General features: G+C 36.9%; 1 protein-coding gene across 3 annotated transcripts in view; it reads right to left on the bottom strand.

The window, feature by feature from the left end:
* LOC105051288 (regulator of nonsense transcripts UPF2) overlaps nucleotides 1–21,282 on the bottom strand; it is a 46,779-nt gene that overhangs the window by 10,381 nt on the left and 15,116 nt on the right. For all 3 annotated transcript variants that reach the window (XM_010931639.4, XM_073243649.1, XM_029266509.2), the window contains 8 exons: nucleotides 15,327–15,529; nucleotides 11,477–11,827; nucleotides 7,033–7,137; nucleotides 6,691–6,818; nucleotides 5,499–5,675; nucleotides 5,244–5,325; nucleotides 683–964; nucleotides 388–585 (listed from right to left, as the gene is read on the bottom strand). In XM_010931639.4, the coding sequence (XP_010929941.1) occupies nucleotides 388–585; nucleotides 683–964; nucleotides 5,244–5,325; nucleotides 5,499–5,675; nucleotides 6,691–6,818; nucleotides 7,033–7,137; nucleotides 11,477–11,827; nucleotides 15,327–15,529 (1,526 nt within the window). The remainder of the gene's footprint in view (nucleotides 1–387; nucleotides 586–682; nucleotides 965–5,243; nucleotides 5,326–5,498; nucleotides 5,676–6,690; nucleotides 6,819–7,032; nucleotides 7,138–11,476; nucleotides 11,828–15,326; nucleotides 15,530–21,282) is intronic.

The following is a 21,282-nucleotide window of genomic DNA, read 5'->3' as shown; positions in this document are numbered from 1 at the left end:
AAGTAAGACACAACTGCTTATAAAAGTTAAAATCCTTCTAGGATTCATATGACAACATCTGTTAGAATCAAGTAGCTGGTGTGACGACAGGTTCTAAGAAAAACAGTGCCTTTTTATTTAAAAGGAGGCTTCATAGCACATGACCCTTTTAGAATAGATAAACAAAGGGCGTACACTACCTCAAAATCTGTGAGGGACCAATATGTGAAATATCCAAATGTAAAACTGATGGCACAACCACATACTGTACAATATTTTTTTCTTTTCAAAAGTATGGGTCTTACGGCTTCTTGAATATGTCTGGCCACACAGATATCGATCATATATAATAGTAAAAAATTGAAACAAACCAAACAATAAGCTAAATCATGAAAGTATTAGACAGACCTTTTTATTTATCAAAAAGTTGAACTCTTCTTCCAACATTGACAAAAGCATAGTTGGAACATCTTTCATACATGTCGACAATGTTGCTACCATTCGAGAATAGTAAGGCAGTAATTCTAAGGAAGTTCTAGGGACATTGAACAAAGCCCTGACAAGTTTCTTACGATTTGCCTTTGAATTCAAGTAGCAAAATTCTACCTGCCAAAAGTAAAATATTTGTATAACAGATTAGGTTGAGACCCACAACAAATCAAATATATATATAAATAATGCAAGAAAACCAAGTGGAGATTACCGTCAACTGATCAATAAGATCACGGCTCACACAACCTGGAAGCCTCTGTAACAGACCATCCAAGCTTGTGCCATCAAGGCCTTTAACTTTATCTTTTTCACCTTCCCCCTTTTTTTCTGTGTCCTCTTTCAATTTTTCTTTTTCAGAATCTTTCAACTTTTCCTTTTCTTTGTCCTCTTTATCCTTACCTTTTTCCTCTGTTTTTCCCTCTGGTAAAGGTTCTGAGTCTCCACAGCCCTCAGCAATATCTTGCACTTCCATGTCCAGCTCCACAGCAGATTCCTTTGAATGATAACTCTCCAAAAGTTAATTGATTCCAAAAATAGTATCAAATACAAGGATAAAACAACATAACCATAAAAGGGTGTCAAATATAAAAGAGACTTTTAAGAGATAACATTGACGCACTAGCAGTAAATGCGATAGAACAAGTTAGCAATGGCATGCAGAAAGTATCTCTACTGGACTTGATAAAGAATGACATAATAGAAAAAAATAAACCAGATTTTGCATTAAGTATAACAAAAGAAAAAATCTTGGTTCAAAAAGCATTGCCATTGAGAATATGAATAATTCGAGCATTTGGTCACAAGGGCAAGGAAATGGAAGTGCTACAGTGCAGCATTCAGTCTTTGCGTGATTTAAAGGAAAACAAAGAAAACAAACAAATAAATAAGACATAAAATGGATGAGTTCAGGTTGGCATTTAAAAATTAAAAAAGCTAGGTTAAGGAATTCAAACCATATGACAAGATTAGCAAGGTTTCGTTGTATGATTCCCATCAAAAAGAATGATGAATTAAAACACTCACTCAATTGGGTCAAGGATTTCAATCATGAGCGATGAAAACTAACTTAAGGTTGGAAAAAGCACTTATCGTAATATGGTTGATAACAGCAAAGAAACTTTGAAATATTAGACTCAGTGCTTTAAAAGACAGTTATAGTGTGATTATAACCCCAAAAACAATATAAAAATTAATTGAAGTTTTTAACATAGATTCACAAAAAAAAACAGAGATATAAGGGGGAAAAGGCAGATTGTTCATCATTCTTTTTCCTTTTCTTCAAACAAAAACAAGCTGCATAATAGTTCAGCTAACTTAATGCAACAAGAAGTGCCCAAAAAACACTATTGAAAAGACATGGCTGTTCTCAACTAAGATGCCTAACAATTCACCTTGCACTGCTTAATACCCAAACAGCCCAAAAAGCTAGTTCAAACTTAATTTGACGAGCCTCCTCTACCTAGGCAGGCCGCTTGAGCATCAACTAAGAAGCAAGTCAGTTGGGCCAAGTAGATCAAAAGAATAAATAAGTTGGTTCTCCCAGTACAGTCCATCTAAACCAAAGGAAGTTATGCCAAAAGCATTTTTGTTAAGATCATGTTGTGATATTAGAACTATCCAATATGGTCGCAACTTGCAGTGTACTGAATCCATCGACAAAATTGTCAGTGAGCAGAGACCTCATACTAAAAGAACAAAATGATAGTCCTTTTGAGATAGGATTATCCTCGCTGAGGAGGTTCTACCAAATCCTCTAATTTTTTCCTACAGGTCTTCCTAGCCAAACTATCACAGATAATTAGATCAATGTTATTATATAAATGTTTTTATGGAAGACATGCTCCTAAAAAACAAGGAAAGGTTTGCAAGACGGTCATAGCACGAGAAAAATTGAAGAGTTCCATTTTGCACTCCTTGGTAGATAGGAATAGAAGCTTGTTGGTTATAATTATAATATTAGAAGCAAGGTTCACCGGACAATACCAAGGGTCATAATGGCCGACACCAAGGGCTGTAATGGCCAGTGACTAGTTCAGTTTGGTTCGGTACATATCATACCAATCTGATACATACCAAACTAGGGAGGGGAAGAGGGAGAAAGTGGGGGGGAGAAAGAGGGGGCCATGGAGCATGGAAGAGGGAGGAGAGGGAAGAAGAGAGGAAGCGATGGAGAGGGAGGGGGAGAGGGAGAGAAGGGAGCTTGGGAAGAGGGGAGAATGGAGAGGAGAGGAAGAAGAGAGGAGGGAAGGAGGGCAAGGACCTATAAAGCGGAGGGAGAGGGAGGAGAGGGAAGAAGAGAGGAAGCGATGGAGAGGGAGGGGGAGAGGGAGAGAAGGGAGCTTGGGAAGAGGGGAGAATGGAGAAGGAGAGGGAAGAAGAGAGGAGGGAAGGAGGGCAAGGACCTATAAAGTGGAGGGAGAGGGAGGAGAGGGAAGAAGAGGGAGCAGGAGAGAGAGAGAGAGGGGGGGGTGTTTACCTCATCAGCAGTGGCGGCCGAAACCCCGGAACTATCTCGATCGGCATCAAAGAGGAGAGAGAGCTCGAGCGAGCGAGCTAGGACAACGAGGGATAGAATCTATCAGGGGTGGGGGGGGAGGGGAGGGAGGAGTTTTACAACCCGAATAGACCAGCATTGCTGAACCGTCCTGATTTGGTGTCGCTTAAGTTTGGTATGGGCCGAACCACCTGGTTTAGGTCGATTCGCCAATCCTTCCTTGGAAAGTTTTGAACCAAAGTTGCTACTACCTTGCGAAACTTAGGACAGCTTGAATTTGCATATAGATCATTTATCATTTGCAATGTCCCTTAAAAGAGAGAAATTTTTGGACTAAAGATCACATGTCTCTATGTCTACTTATTTGAGTGCATGTGTTTTCTTTTTTAAATAAATAGATAGCTAGGCTTAGATTAACTGGTCACTACACTAGCTGGTTACAAACATTATCAACAACATAGACATGCCAAATTACATGGAAGTAACTTGCAAACAAACCAAATTCTATCGATGCATCTTCGACAATTCAAATACTATTAAGAAGAGGAGTTGTTTTTACACTCACATTACCACTACAAAATCTTAAAGAAGTTTAGATCATCTTTTCAGATATACTGGCCCTTTTCCTCCTAGATTTAGACATGGAGAAATCCTAATTGGCTATCATTTCAAAGTTACAATGTTGGGCAGTAGGATGTGTGCACATCCACAAAGACTTCCTAAGGATGCTAAGGAAGAACCTAGAACGTCCCCTCAATGCTTATAACAGCCAAAGCACAAGGTTAAGCATCCAAATACTCAAAATAACTGAGGCATAAGCAATGAAAGGTAATGTGCTTTATGTCTCTCTTTGTAAAATGGCATTTACAAAATTACTAGAAAAGTTCAAAGAAATTAGAAAAATAAAGCAAATGAATGTTGTATGAGGACTTTCATCAAATCAAATTTTGGCAATGGAGGATCTTAACCAGCGGACTACATACATGCAGAAAAGATGAAATACATGTTGTAAAGAATGATTCAGTATCACACTATCACCCATTTTAATACTCATAAGCTTTAAAACTAAAATCACAGATTTTCTGCTGCAATGCTCCACAAAGTTCAACAAGCAATAATCCCACCAAAGAAAGATGAATAAAAGGCCACCATTTTTCAATTGGTTCAAGCCAAAGGTTGATGTGTGTCCTACCAACAACATGCATGAGTAAGACAAAACGTTGGCAGGTCAAGTGATTACCCTATGTTATGTGTATTCCATATACATATACACATATATGTATAGTGATTACTCTTGAGAGGAACAAAGTCCATCTCTCTCTCTACATATAGTGATAAATTATTGACTGAAAGCTTTTTGATCATATATAGAACATCCAAGATGTCTTTCGGAACACTATAAAATTGCTACATGAAACTAAATAACTCCAGATCTTAAGTATATTCTAGGTGTGGTCCTAGTATTGCCTTAAAATTTGGGAGGGGAAAGGATTTCAGTTTTGCTCCTTCTCCCTCATTTTCATTTTTTAGTTCTTCAATTAATGGAATTTTCCCCCAGAGTCATCACTTAAGTTTTCTGGTTATTTAATGTGGATTTATTAGCAGGAACCTTGCATATTACACCATCCCTTCGAACACACACAGCAGCACTAAAAAAAAAACTGCAACTGAACATCTCAAAAGAACATACATGCATGTGCATATAAATATATGTTCCAAAAGTCTTCCCTGGTGGTTTAAGAACCGGACATTTTGCAAATCCCCACTCCGTTTTATGTCACCATCATTCCCCTATCAATTCTTATTTTTCTACAACTAAGACACAGAAGATGGAACCAAGCTCAGTAGAGTCATCTTAAACAATTAGTTAAGACATTGTTTCAGTTTAATCTTACCATTTTCAGATTGCAACAGATGGACTAACTAACAATGGAAAATGATGCTAGGGCAATTCACCTTTGAAGCATGACAATACCCTAAACCGTGAGCAGATTTTTAAGGCTTTTTTGGGATAAAATTTTTAAGGCATTTTCAAACACAAAAAATACTAAATGAGATCACTGACATGCTCCTTAATGGCTCTACATTTGCCACTTTAGTAACATGACTGCATGATAAGGAGCACTCAGCTTCTAAGATTATTAGTTCCTAACATATTTGATTACAGTACTCCATTCTCAAAAATATTAAAGCAAATTTTAAAGCAATGTGTTCTTTTCATAAACTTTTAAAAAAGTCATTGGAGAGTTGCCAGAAGATGAGCCTTTTGCATCCTTACACTTTGCCGTTCTGCTGTCTTTGGATGTTGCTCATTAGACTTTGGTTCTGCTTCTCCCAATAATACAGCAGGAACAAAAGCTCTGGTAATAAAATAAGCCAATTTGTATCACAACTACATAGAAACAGAAATAAAAGAAATCTCTCAAATGGATAAATAAGAACTGTATCTTTAACTGAAAATTCAGAGAGTATAAATTCTATATAATAGTTCTGAAAGCTAGCATAAACAACACCAGTAAAACTTTTAACCAACCTAAGATCAGGTAAGGATTCATAAAATGCCCTTGTATCTTCATCATCCCACACAGGTTCAAGCACAGAAGACTCCTTACCAGAAGCCGAAGATGACACATCTACACCTGTGGTTAACCTAGTAGTGTGCCCATCATCTGGCATTACTGGAGGTTGCATATCAAGGGCCTCAGCTAAACTGTATACCAAAAAATAGGGGGAAAAAAGAATGAGATTGTATACGGAATCATAATAATTAACCTAATGAAAAATAAATAAAAGGCAGGGAGAAAAAAAAGAAAAAAAAAAAAAAGAAAACTTGTTACAGGAAGAGAGAAAAGGGGGAGGGGCACAACAAGCATGCAACATCAACAAACTAATGTTTGGAATGTGTTATGCACATGAAAGGAAAAATTGATGGCTATGGTTTCCCATCAGCTAAAAGATTACTTTCTATTGCTTATGAAACTGGATAAATGAACTGCTACCTTAGGCTGACACACCTCTTATTTCTCTCCCTTGGAGAGGGGGTACAAAATCAAACCTAAGGATGTGCAGTTATTAAGACTTTGAGCTCATATAGGCATGACTGGCAGGTGAAATAATAAGTGAAGGCGAAGCCAGGAGGAGAATTCGCAGGATAGCATATGAAAGGACAACATGTTTTGTACTCCATTCTGACTGAAAGGTTTTCTCCATTAAGACATGTAACTTGAAAAGGATACTCCCCCTATTAGATAGTATACCCCTCGTCTCTCCAAGACACAAATGAAGCAAAAGGTTTGTATGCACTAAAGATGAGCATGTGTAATCATGCAAGAGTGATGCTGAAAGGTGAAATCAAGCTAAGAGCCTGCAACATAAAATAACAATTGTCGTTGGCACGCGCAGAAGCACGGATGGTTTTTGGTACCCCTCCTAACTAAAGATTTTTGTAAATTATGTAAATTGATAAGGAAGCTCCCTCATTTAATTGATACATCCCTGAACTCTTTGCTTAAAAGATTGAGAACTGAACCAAAATAGGTATGTGTACTAGAGATAATAGTATATACAGAGATGATGGCCACTCAAAGTGACAGATTGAGATAAAGGCACAGGGTGTCGGAGTTGGCGTCTACTCATGAAAACAAGAAAGGGCATTAGAATAGGAATTATGAGACATTAACTTTATAGTAAAATATCAAGATAAAAAGTTTGGCTAACGATCTTACGAGGAGACACCACGAAATAAGTGATCATAAGACTTCCTAAGCTTCTCATATGAAGTTGTATTCTCATCGCTGAGCTCCCCTTTAGCATTTAAGATCTTTGCATTCTCAAGTTCCAGCATTCGAAGAGACTGCAACATTTTTAAAAAAACAAAAATCAATATTATCCAATGCTTCTGGAAAGTTGTTGCACAAACATGGAAAAACATAAAAGAATAACGATAATATGTCACAAATGAAGGGCAAAGCAAATGAATTACTATCAAAGCAAGCAGCACATTCTCAACCAGGCTAAGAAAAGCATATTCAGATTATGCCAAGCTTTTAGAAAGTTCCAAAACTTACATTATGCTCAGACTGAAGTAGTTCAGCTACAGCATCATAATATGAGTGCAATGCTTTCTTGAAGAACTTCTTTTGATCTGCAGTGACATTGAGGCCCTTAAAGAACTGCAAAAGACATGGTAGAAAGTTAACTGAGGAAGAAGGAATCTGCAATCGTATAGTTAGAAGATATACAGATCATAAAAATCAGAAAATAAAGGTGACCAATCTAATACTTACTGGACAAAATAAAAACTAATATGAATTTAAGAAAGCCTATGAAGAGTAACCTATGGTTCACACAGGCAATATTGCAATCTTACCGTACCTGATATCCTGGCATGCTATTGGAAGCTAAAGATGGAAGAAGTAGAAGTGAGTATTCACAATTTCTGAACGGCATGTATGTGAAATAAACAGTGCTGCAACTATGCCTTTTTTACCACTACATGTCAATATAGAAGCAAGCCTTAAAGTGTAATTTACTGTTTCTGCCGAATGCCAACATTCTGTGATAAACCGGAACATGAACACAGCTTTCATCATGCATGTGAACTTGTGAAGAATTCTCATATTTTTGGCAAGGTGTAATATTAGGTCATTGCAGAAACTGAAAGATAAGGAGAAATATTCTGGGATGACTAAAATTAACTTATAGCTGAATATAGAACAATCTTTTCCTAGAGAAGGAAAAAAGATAAACCTCCATGACTGACGGACACCAAATTAAGAGCATCTGCTGAGCTGCTGAACATAGCTATGTTCAATAATTTATTTATATACATATAAATGTAGCCAGTCAGGACATGCCAATTGCCTTCTGGTCAGTCAAAGCTAATAAATTTTCAGTGTTTGTTGGAGCATAAATTTGCTGAATCTAGATATAAAGTAACTAATCTTTGACCAGAAAGGGTGCAAATAAATGGATTTTCTTCATAATTTGAACCTGGCTCAATCCTCCATCCATGCTTGTTGCATAGCCGTACATAACAGTTAATCAGAAATCTCCGAGGCTGAATCACAAAAAGAAATATTTGAGCCTAAGACAATTCTGGTTCAAACCCTACAGGTTTGGTTTTCCATGATCGACTCAGGTGAGAGCACACCTAAAGCAAGTATTGCTCACTGAAGTAAAATGGACATATTGCTTTCCTGAAGGCATTTCTAGCATAGATAGGGGAGACAAATGCTTAAGCCACCATGCAAAAGTCAGGGATCATTATTTGGGATGGATAAGATAGTCCATATATCATTTTGAGAAAATGGCCATCCAATGGATCAGCCAGTGTATCAGAAACCCTTTATTTAGCTTCTTCAAACAGCATTAAGGAGGTGAACATGGGATCTCAACCTGTGAACACATTTCAGGAGAGAGCTCAAACTCTGTATCAAGTCCAATAAGCAGGAAGACAACAGAGAACCTGCAGAAGGAGGAGGACCCCAGAGATCCACTTTAGCAGGATTGATCATTCTATATCCATTCTCTGTTTATCTGTTGATGTGTTTCTACAATGCAATGGTCTTAAAAAATGAACAGAACTTCTTGAGATTGAGTTCCACTCGGCATTCATGTTAAATTTAATCGACGAAGATTATTTTTTAGAGAAATTATTCTTCTTTAAATTTTCAAATCAACTCTCGCTTACATTATAAAATGATAAAAAGATTATATAGACTAAAATATATGCATATCATATCGCTGCATACCTCTTCACTAATTTGGCTAATAATACCTAATAGCATGCACAACAGCATGAGAATGAGATAGCATAGAGTAAACGGTATGTATGGCATTTTCACAACATATATGGCAAAACAGAAAAAATAGGGGATGGAACTGTAGTTCAGCAACAGGTTCAACACTAAGAAACCCATACATGAATTCCACCAAGGCTATGGAAGATTGAAGTTTCACATGAAGGCACCCAATTAAATTTTAATTAATTTACAAGAACAACAGAAGCATGTAATACATAAATTGCGATGGTGGTCATCATCTGATCCAATCACCCCAAAAATGGAGTGATGGTTCCAACTTCCACAGAAATCTGGTGAGAGACTGATCAGTTAAACACAGATGGCATCACTGCACCCTACTGAAACAAAACATAGTTTGAAAGTGGAGATCTTCCCAGAAGATATTATTTGGAAAATTCCAAGTTCTCTTCACCAAAATGATGCAAATTACATTATGTCACTGTTGGCAAACAATAATGTGAAGAACAACATTCTAATAGCTTTTGGAAAAATTGTAGTCTACCTCCACTCTGAGTAGGTTGGTGCAAGAAGATTACCAACTTCTCCTTACCCCATGAAGAACAAACTGAGGACCAAGCTAAAACCTACAAGTCACCATGTTCAGGCAACATTAACCATTGAATTAAGGGTGTTCATGAATTATCTACTGGATAACATAATCACCTAGAAAGGGATATCAGCCACTTCAAGCCCTCCAATAATGATGTTCCAGGGTATTGGAGCTTCAGTAAATTAAATACAACCACTGACCACACAACACATTCCGCTTATAGCTGGTATTCGGAAAGATGTCCCATGGTGTATATTTCTTGCAGACAATATAGTATTCATCAATGAAAGAAAGCTAGATTAAATACTAAAATGGATTTATAGAGCAAAACTTTAGAGGATAAAGGGTTAAAAACTAGTAGAACAAAAATAATACATGGAACATAAATTTAATGAGAATGAAAATGAACACATATTATCAAATAAGATTGATGGACAAAAGACACCACCAAGTAATAGATTTCAAAATTTAGGATCTATTATACAAAATGATGAGGAGATAAATGACGATATATACAATAAAATGAGCCAGTTGGATGAAGTAGAAAGTGCATCTAGGATATTATGTCATAGGTGCATACCTTGGAGACTTAAGGATAAGTTTTATAGAATAACAGTCACATCCACAATGTTGTATGCTAAAAGTGCTGGGCAATAGAGAAGGTACATGAAAACAATTGTGGCAGAAATGAGAACGTTAAGATCGATGTATAGCAAAAATAGGAAGGATAGATTAAGAAATGAATATATTAGAGGTTGCACAAATTAAGGATAAAGTGATAGAAAATCAATTGGGGATGGTGTGATCATATACAACAATGACCTAAGGAGGCTACTGTAAGGTGAGATACTTTAGTTTGTGTTAAAGGTTGTAAGCAGAGGAAGGCCTAAATTAACATGAACAGAGGTTGTGAGAAAGGATATGGAGAAATTTTGAATAACATCAGAGGTGGCCCTACAAAAGGATACTTGGCGCATGAGGATCCATAAAGCAGACCCCAAATAGTTGGGTAGATGATCATGATCATGATCATGATTATCTATTTGATAACATAATCGTCCAGGTATTGAAGCTTTGAGCCCTCTTATGATGATGTTTCAAGGTATTGAAGCTTCAACAAATTAAATACTGAACACTGGCCACAATATATCTAGTTGGGTAAGCTAACATCAAATAGTATCTAGCATACTAAATTTTGAATTATCAAGCATATAAAAGCAAAGTGAACACTTGCAAGTTTCCTTGAACTTAAAACTATTGAATCAGAATATTGAATTTACTTGTCCACTTGCTTAGTTTCATCTATGAGATGGATTATGCGACCGCATATCAGCAAACTTACTCCCAGAAACAAGATGAAGGTGATATTTATTAACACATCCAAAATGCATCTTTGTTGACTTTTATTCAAAGCAATTATGAGCACACATATATAGGGAAGTGAGGAAGAAATCTCACTAGTGCTAGATGTTTAGTATGATCTTGTTAATAAACAGTTGGAGTATTCCTATATTTCTTTCTATAGAGACTTAGATGTTGAGTAAAACAAAACAGTTAGTACTTAGCGTAGAAGCATATACATATACAAGATTTTAAATACCAACAACAAACCCCATCATGTTTTTCCATCAGAACGGTAACGTTCAGCTATAAACGGGTACATAACACAACTAACAGCTTTAGGAAAAATGAAAAACTGTCGGTGTGTCCTGGTACAATTGCAACAATACCATCTTTACACACCGGTATGAAGTAACACAGACCAGTATGGCCGGCACATAACAGTACACAGCTTTGGCATGCCAACACCTATAACGATGCTGGTTTTACATTGGAATGGTACGATACCAGTCATACAGTCCCATTCCAAAAGTTTTGAAACCATGTATTCACATACAATAGTAGGTTTTTGATACTAGAATGGATAACAACACTAATATCCAGATTATTTGGTGGCATATGTGTTGGGGAGTGATAAAAATAATTGGGTTCCATTGCCTTTCAATGAAAACAGAACAACATATGCACACATGCAAACAATATCAAAATTCCCAACAAAAATATCGCCAATTAGGCAGAACAAGGCCTAACCATTATCTATACTAAGTGAACTTTCAAAAGCAATACCATAAAAATTTAAAAAAGGCTGGTTAGTACCTCATCATGAACTTCTTGTCCAGGCTGATGGAGCTGGAGCCCTAAGAAATATCTGCCTTGTCGAGCAAAACTTGTAAGAAGGGACAAATTTGTCTGAGTTGCATCCCGATCCTTTAAATGCTCCAAGCTAGTAAGATCCTTAATAATATTTACGAAAATGCTGGCATCCTCAACAACTCCAACAAAATAAAGTTCCATTAGAAGTTTTAGAGTGCTCCTCTTCTTTATTGCCCTCATGTTTTTATCTGCATCTAAATCATCACCACATTTTCCTGGAAAGAAAACTTTCAAGAGACCCTGAATAAGGCAAGGAGAGAAGTCTTTGTATCTCTGATGAAGCAATGAGCAGACCTACAAACAGGAACACATAAATGAAAAAAAGGATTATGGCATCAAAACAAGTTAACAGAACTTGCATGTTACAATCAATGTTTTTTGTAAAGATTTATTTCTATGGTATAGTTTATGTAGCCAGACTAAAACACTAAGAGTCATCCTTCCATGCTGAGGCAGCAGTTCACTTAATGCCTAGACATACGATTCAGAAATACCACAAGTTTTTACTGTAGTTCTTTTGAGAAAGCAAGTTGATCCAACTCCATGTAAGTTTGATTTAACAAGGGAAAAAATTCTTTGAAGTCATAGGACTTATTGACCCTGCTCTTGCATTCTTCATTTCTTTTTGATAACCATCACACCACTGAAAGCCAATGATGAAGAGCACAAAACATACAATGACAAAATCTGGCAGCATAGTACAGTAAACAAATAACCAGATGAGACTAACCCGACACAATCACAATCGAGAAGGCATGATTCCGTTAATTAAAGCATGTTATTTGAGAGTTTTCTGAAAATATATAGGAGAAAAAACTGCTATGGAAACCTATAAAAGATCAGTCAACAAAAATAACCAAATTAAGAAATAAGTGAACGTTCCCATGTTGTAGAATAAGATCCCTGAATGTATAAAATTGACTCATGGTGTTGCACGATTCTGACTCTTATGGGTCGGTGATTCGACTTTTCGAACTAACATAATGAGGTCGAACAAAGAACACTTGACATTGCAAGGAAGAACCACAAAATTATTAACAAAATTATCTTAATTCTGTGGTGTATATTTTACACTCATTCTTGTAGAATTATATGCATTGATTATCCCCAAATTATGCAACTGTGCCATAAACAGGTAAATGTAAGAAAAACCATGGATCATCAAGAGCATCTAGACAACCTTACCATATGCGTAAGCACATACTGAGTATATATCCTGAAGGGTTTTTATCTGTCAACTCTAACTCATTCCCTTAAAGCTATTCCTGAAACAGGTGTAGAACAACAGAACAAACCTGGAGCTTTAATTTGCATCACTAGATGCAGAACTAGCATCCAGAACAATAACAAATGACATAAGAGATGTCAAGTTATCCCCACATAAAGTTTGATCATCAAGCATAGACTGGTGAAAAGGGCCAGCAAGAGAGAAAGGGGTAAGAGTTAGGTGGTGGTTATGTTCTTTCGGCCCTTGATGATTGACATATAATGTGAAATGTATAAGGATAAGATGAAAAAAAGTGATGAATGGTTGCAAAGGGGGACCTTATGGTAGAAGGTATTGACAAAGTTGCTGGGCTGTATAGGCAAATCTAAAGGTAAAAGATGCATTAAAGTAACTGAATGGTAAATGTAGAGTGCAATACATAATTAATTAAAAAAGGTCTCAGATTGATAAAAGAAATGAAAAGTAGACTACATCAAAAAGTCAAGGTGGGAAGTTGGAAACTGTCGATAAACAAGCAGCTTTGCATGTTAACTTATTCACGTAAAACATGGCTAAGAAAGAAATTCAGACCTAGCAAAGATGGGGGAATGAATAGATAGAGTTCTAGGTCATATTAGAAGCATCAGCCACAAGGATGTTGATATCCATGTAAAATATGATGGGACTATAGAACCATGAAAAAAGACTTTCCTGACCAAAGAGGATTTGCACTTAGGAGTACATAGTAATGATTCAAAATTTCAAATACATTGATGAAGAAGATCTGACCCAGAAAGTATAACAAAATAATGATTCACAAGGACAGAGAAATGGAAAGATTGGAAACAGACAGATGGTAAATAAAGGTGTCAAAAACATTTCATATGTTTGATGGATCTACTTTTTTAAAAAAAAAGGATAATAGCAACTGGTGAATTAAAATAAGGATCAAGTAAAAGAAAATGGATACCTCCAATTGTTGTCAAATGAAATTTGTGAGTAACAGAATGAAGTTCAGGATGATGGCAAGCAAATATGCATAAATACATAAAACAAGTATCAACTAGTCTGATTCAGGTCAATTTCCAGCTGGATCCCTATCAATTATCCACCTGACAATGTGAAGCATCAAATACTTAACTGTTTTGGAACATCTGACTCAATTAACAAGAAAAGAACGGCATAAGGGAAAAAGATTAATGTGAGTACAATGGAAACAATATGAGTTGCCCTCTCCTTTGCACCTCTGCTTTGCTAGAATCTCACAACATGATGGTGATTCGACATCTCCTATATATCCTCCATCCTTAAAACATCAAACAGCACCACCACCCTACCCCCCCACTCCTAAATGCAATATGCCCCTACCTCCACTTCGACATCCCATAAATGGAAGAATTGGGTGCCAATAAGGTGCTGGTATAACACTATCGTCATTCCTGCCATGCCATCCCATCCCATGCCATTGCTTCGCACAACAGCATAACAAGTAATGCTATGCGGCCAATACCATGCTGGTCCTGCATGCTTATAAGGTACTACCATGATATGTATCATGTCGTGTCATGCCAACCAGCACTGAAACCCATGACATCTAGTTCCAAAAGGTGCTATCCAAACACTACAAGTTGAGTTTCATGAATAATCAAAATCTCGTGATTTTGCTTGACAATACAATTGCACATCAAGTTTAGCTTACCATTTACCAAATTTAGCAAATTATCAAGCAATGGATCCAATTAGTTGCATGTTACGACATATAGACATCTGCATGCACATCAAAGATATATGTTTTAGGACACCTAGTAACTTGACAGAACATCACGTGCCCCATAACATCAATTCCAAGCTCCATAACAAAAGCATAGTTCAGGTTACCTATTACTTTATAGTAATTATGTTCTACTTAAAGACAATTACAAGACTAGCTTCAAAGTATGCATCAATTTGTCAGGCACTAAAAAGGTTGTTAGCATGCTACAAACAGAACTGAAATGAAAAAGCTCAGGTAAATGCAGGATCCAAACTAAGAACAATGAAATGAATAATTACAAAAAAAAAAAAAGTTGAAGCACCAAGATTTTCAGAAATGGTTTCCCAAAGTGAAATGTTTTCTCACACAAACCCAGCAAGGATTAAATAGTTAATCAAATTCAAAGATTAGGAAAAAGGGCAACCAAACATGATTTAAGTAACAGAAAAATAGAATCCAAGAACAACTCCCAAATCAGAAAACTTGGCCACAAAAAAGATCAAAACAAAGCAAGATACATGGAAACAACTGCTAGCATGATGAAATGAGTTGATGTTTTTCTTCTTGACTATTCTTAAACAAAAAGCCAAAATCAATCCAAGAAAAATAAGGCAACAAAGTACACAATCCATGTCTTAGGAATATTATATGCATATACAATTTAAATATGCACCAACTAAAAAGATAGATGTAAAAGGTCCTAGAATCCTATCGAGTAGTCAGTAGTGGTTGGAGATGTTTTCTAATAACTAACAATGTTCAACCTGGACACACAGATAAAGATGATATTTGCAAGCAATGCAGGCATAAAATGTAAATTGTCAATCCGATACCTGCACAGCAGCTTGTATATCTGAAGTTCTGAGCTTGGCATCACAAATAGCTGCCACAGCTTCACTGACAAATTTGCTTAAGTTGACACTTCTTAACTCATCCATCAACCCTTCTCGTTGCTCATCATTTATCTGTTTAAGCTTTTTAATAACTGCTGTATTGCGCTTAATACTGGAGTCCAATGTCCTGAGAAAACCAGAGTCTGGAAGAAAAACATCACAATATTATTATGTAAAAGAGACACCTACTCTGATGACTGCATAGGATAAATAAGTATAATAATTTAACTCAAACAGCATTCAAAAGGAAATGAGAGAGAAAAATCAGCTTCACTAGTGTCACTAGGGTGGAACTTATGGTCAACTGGCATGAAAGCAAGGTGTGCATGATGTAATGATAAAACTACCATGGGTCTAATTTTTTCATGCACAAAAAAAAAAAAAAAGAGTTCAGCAGAGAAAAATAAAATGCAGGGGAACCACATACGGAACAGTCAAAGATTTAACATAGGCTGCTAGGCAGTCACATAGTGACCCAACCAAATGCCATAGAATTATACAAAATTAGTGATCTGAAGCAATTGAATATGTCATCTTGGAATTATATGTCTAGTCCACTACAGTTCAACATCAGAAAGATAAGACGTGATTTCAGAGGCATTGGAAGAGGCTAGAAAGTGTTTGCCCTACCACCCTGAACCGCCCAGTATTCAAGTCAGCATAGGCATCATATGATCCATACCAACATGTGCTGAAGTATTCCTAGACGTACTGAGGCATACCAGGGTGCATGCCAACTCATACTGCCTGGAATCAGGCAGTACTGTGATAAAAAGTGAGACAAATGGCTTGAGAAATGTCTAGGTACAGGGTGCTTATCCGTACCGAACTAGCAACATACTAGTATAGTACCCGATAGGCCGAAACCGAGATTGCAGACCTTGCTAGCACCAATGCCAAGACTAAAACCTAAAAAAATTCAACAATCATTCACTACTTTCTTAAAACCCTAAGCCATCTGATCCACATAATTGATGAATAAAAGACTTCTACAGAAGTCAGATTTGCATTTTCATTAATAAATATCATATTGAATGAAAATGGTTTAGTTTTTGTAAAGAAAGTGGAAAAATATGGGACATTATATTTGTTACATGTCAAGTACCAAGGAGAAAGAAAGCAAAATATGTATATACCACCTATGAATAAACTGAGGGTTAAATAGAGAAAGATATATGTACACTGCACATCTAGAACAACAGAAGCATAAAAAGGAAGAAGCTACCTGTTTATAGAAGCCACAAGAAATCATAGGATTTTGTTGTATCATTTTCAAAAAGTGTTTCTTAATAGATTAACTTTGTTCCTTATGTCAAGGCTTGAAAGAAAACATAATTATAAATCATAACTTCATCACATTTTTTTGGTATCCAAACCTCCATAAGTCATTTCTAGCTAGAAGATATCCAATGCACATCAGAGAAAAGGCTTAAAGGGATATGGAACGGAATATAGAAAATAAAAAAAATAAACTTAACATAAAAGATAAAAGCAGAATGAATTAAAACAGAAAATATTTAAAAATCAAATCTAAGAATAAAAATAATACATAACTATGAACAAAAAAAAAGAAGAAAACATTTGATGGATAGATGTGATGAATTTAAATATTCGGAACCATTCATTCACTTGTTTATGATAAAGGCATTCTATGTTTTGTTCACTTATCTTTTTTTATCCCTTTTTTTATGAAAGAAAATAAAGAGCAAAGAAAAAGGAGAACTTACTACATAACCTCAATAAGCTATTATGATCCGAATCTGAATGCAATATGCAAAAGATGTCAATATTTATGATAACATGGCATCCGGAAAGCGGAAAGGTGTCTATAGTTTTAATACCATTCGATTGGAACTGAGGAACATGTCTCTATTATGGTGCAATGATATGTTAAAGAATCTCAATTAGGCAACTACATCTTCAGGTGCTATATCTTCTTTACTCTTCTAATATTTGAGTGTTTCTAAAAGATTGCGTGGAGATTTTCTTTCTGGTAAAGGGAGGTTTTTTTTCCCCTTTGATTGGAGAGGGGAGTGCAACATAGAAAATCCTAATGGTATATTCCAAATTTTCATCTCTTTAATATAGTATAGACTAGTGGAACAAGTACATTGCTGAGAAACCTTTAAATTACATCTAGAAAAAAATACATCAAGAAATTACCAGAGAGAGAAGATCATAAATAGCAAGATACCAAAAATCCACCAAAACTGATTTTGAACATATAGAGCAAGGATTGAAGTACCATCAGTACAGCCTATAATGATGGGTACATACCACTCATGCTGAAACAGGGTACTGGCTGAACAGTTTGTCGACAAAGGTGCTGTACCATCCAGTGACCAATACGGGCTGGCATCAGTCTTTTTCTAAAACCTTGGGTAAGAAAGCCACTAGAAAGCAGACTGTGTCATCTAAGAAAGCTCCTAGACACCAGACTGCCATCTCATCTGTTAAAGATCACTTATCTGCGAGTGAAATATCTCATATATTTAGTTAAGAATACCCTCACTCATTCCCAATTCCTGATAGTTGGTAATTGACCCATGACCAATCACAGTTTGCCTTATTTGAATCCATCATCAACTTCAATAAAAGTACTTGACACCATAGATGTACTATTCAACAAGACAATTCAGAACATCACTTGAAAATTTACTTTATTATTTTAAAAACTATTAAGCAGTAGTTTAATAATATCTTTATCTTAAATATTAATATGGAAGGAAGTCCATTCTAAGCTTGACAGAATAATAGTAACAAAAACTGATGTTGTTTTTGCTGAATAAGAATCATTCTTCCATGAGATATGATGGGAAGTTGACAAAACCACAATTTTTAAACAAATTCAATTATTTAAAAAAATGTTGATACCTCGGGTTATAAATAAGCCAAAGTAAGAATTGGTTAAAAAATCAATATTAAGATTCGCAAACTCGGTACCAGAATCCGTGCCGGCCGGCCAACAGTACGGGTCAATATAGTTCCGTACCGGACCGGACCAGACCGGCACAAACCGACATAGGCAAAAAAAGCTAACTGGGAGGAGGAAAAGAGAGAGAGAGAAATAGAGAGAGGGGGAAAGAAAGAAGAGGGAGGGGAATCCGTCGGAGACACCGTCAGACAACCTCCGACTGACCGTCGTGGCTGTCGGACGGCGCACTCCGCACGTGCGACGCCATGGGCGTGAAACAAGGGTGATACCCCTGTTTCATGACTATTTTTTATGAAAAAGTCCGAAATACTTGAAGCCGGCAATCGGTTTGCCGGCTTCACTATCACCCCTATTTCACGGCTATTTTTTTTAAAAAGCCTGAAATACTTGAAGCCGGCAATTAGTTTGCCGGCTTCACCCGATTGCCGGCTTCACTTAAGTGAAGCCGGCAAACCAGTTGCTGGCTTCATTGTTTTAGCCTTTTTTTTCAAAAAAATTTCAAAATAAAGCCGACAAACCGATTGCTGGCTTCACTATTCATCTTCGTTTTTAAAAAAGACGATGAACAGAGGCATTCCGCGGCCGTAGCTCCACCCATACGGTTTCCGCCACCCGATGGCCACGACGGCCACCTAGCAAACACCGGTGGCCCCTCCATCAGCTGCGCATCCTCTAGTACATCGCTCCCCCCAACCCCCCTCTAAGCTCTCTCTCTCTCTCTTTCTCGCTCTTGTAAAAGCCCTATCGGGTGATAATCGGACCGCAAAAGCCCTCCGACGACCGCAGCAGGCCACCACCGACTTCCGACGGCTAGGATTTTCTCTCCCTCTCATCCTCTCTCTCTCTTCCTCTCTTTCCCCCTCCCTCCTCCGGCATACCGGTTTCGCCAGCCGAACATCCCGGTTCCCCACCAGTCCGACTCGGTACTGGGTGTACCGGCCGGTTCGGGCTAGTACGGAATTCCTTGGTCAATATCCTTCAACCATCATTTGTTAGATCATTTATGTGGATCACTCAACCAAGTAATTTCTTCAATATACCAAGTCTCATTAACTATTCACCAAGTATTTTTCATAAGAATATCTAGATAAATAATATACACATACATTTCCTCCTCAACCTAAAAATTATAGAAGTTAATGAAGAAAATACTACTTAATCAATAACAAATATCAATTAATTAAAAAAGACAAAATAAGATGGAAAAGATAGTGAAGCTTTTATTACTGCATATAGTTTGTTTTATGCATAACTTTAAAAATGGAACCAAGAGGTCTGACAAATGGCCACATTTTGTGAGCAACTAGGGTACCACATGGTACCTAGGCAGTATGCAAGTGCTGACACAGAGAAGAGAAAAGCAAAGCGAACAAAGGATGGCAGCACAAGAAGGCAAAAGATTTGCACAAGGAAGATGACAAAGAATAAGGAACAATTGGAATTAAATGATGGGGTAAAACATAAATGCAAAAAAAAAAAATGTATCTTGTTGTTCATAGAAATTTTCAAATTGCACCTTCTAGCTAACTTATAAAATCTTAGATAAATTCCTTCACACATAGCTTAGTAAGATAGCTTCAAAAGCTAAGCAAGCCTAGTTCTCCAGGCACTATGGTAGGACATAAATCGATCATGACAACATTGACAAGAATGGAGTTCCCCATAATGCAATGGTTTAGAACACTCACGATCCAGTTCCATGCCGGGCTTTTTCCCTTCTCAACTAGACAAAGGAAATGAATTCCATTCAAGCGGGCGAGGAAGCGTGGCTTGGCTTGACCATGCATTCTCTCCTAGTCGGGTTCAAGGTGAAGATTAAGTTCATCATTCAACCAAGCATGCAAGGTTTACCATTTCGCTACCAGACCCCATAATACCAGTACCATCCTATTACAATGTTGGTATGCAGTACGCTTTGAGATGGCAAGACAAACTAAGTATCCGTACAGTACAAGACTGTATATCAGTTTGGTATCAGTATGGTACACCCAATGCCATAGATACCGACCAATACGGCAAACCTTGCAAGCATGGTACATCTATGGTTCAATCCCAGTGTATACCAGCATACTGTACTATATCACTATATAGTATAAGAGGTGTACTGACTACCAAGTGTCACTAAGCCAAACCTATCGAGCTATTGATGTTGTACAAAGATGGTATCAATATAGAATATGGTAGCAAGAGGCGAATCTTGCAACCAAGTTTTGTTCTCTATTGTGTTGCAAGATATCCACACTCTCTCCTTTGCCCATCCTTGATGTCTCACTCTAGCACTTCTATAGCACTAAAAGACAGAATTGGGTGAAATGGCTTTTAAAGCCTAACCAAACTAAGTAAAGCCCCTTTAAAAAACCATTTCCTTCATAACCCGTGCACTTTTACTCTAGCCTCTACCTGACCTACCACAAATCCAGGAGGGTATAAGCACCAAAACCCAACCTAGATATATATGACTTTTCACAAAATCCCTCCCCAAGGCCCCAAAAAAAAAAGATTTCTATGCCAAATATATATATATATATATTGATTTTATAGCTTTACCTGACCTGATTTGTCCAACCCGCTCCATCTAACTTACCTACCCCACCTTGAGGCAAGTACAGGGTGGGTATGGTTAATGACCTACATGACCCACTATCATCCCTAACATCAAGTCAGCATTTATACATCATTATATCTTTGGTAGTTTTCCTCTTGAAAATATTAACATAATGAAGTATTAGATAATTAGATCATTATCAAGCAGCTGAACAATATAGACTATAAAGTGATGTGTGACACAATATTTTGCATTCTTTGTTGGTTTAGAGATGACCTTAAATATTTTTAGTTTCAGACTTTCCATCCGAAAACATTAGAATCGTGCATTCAATCATTCCAAATAATGCAACTTTTCCCCTTGGCATGCTATCATCATTCCAAACAGTAGAACATTTCCCCCCTTGGCATGCTTCC

Source organism: Elaeis guineensis, chromosome 9 (genome assembly GCF_000442705.2).
Source record: "Elaeis guineensis isolate ETL-2024a chromosome 9, EG11, whole genome shotgun sequence".
In the NCBI taxonomy this organism is placed as follows: domain Eukaryota; kingdom Viridiplantae; phylum Streptophyta; class Magnoliopsida; order Arecales; family Arecaceae; genus Elaeis; species Elaeis guineensis.
This window is presented reverse-complemented; position numbering and strand designations above follow the sequence as displayed.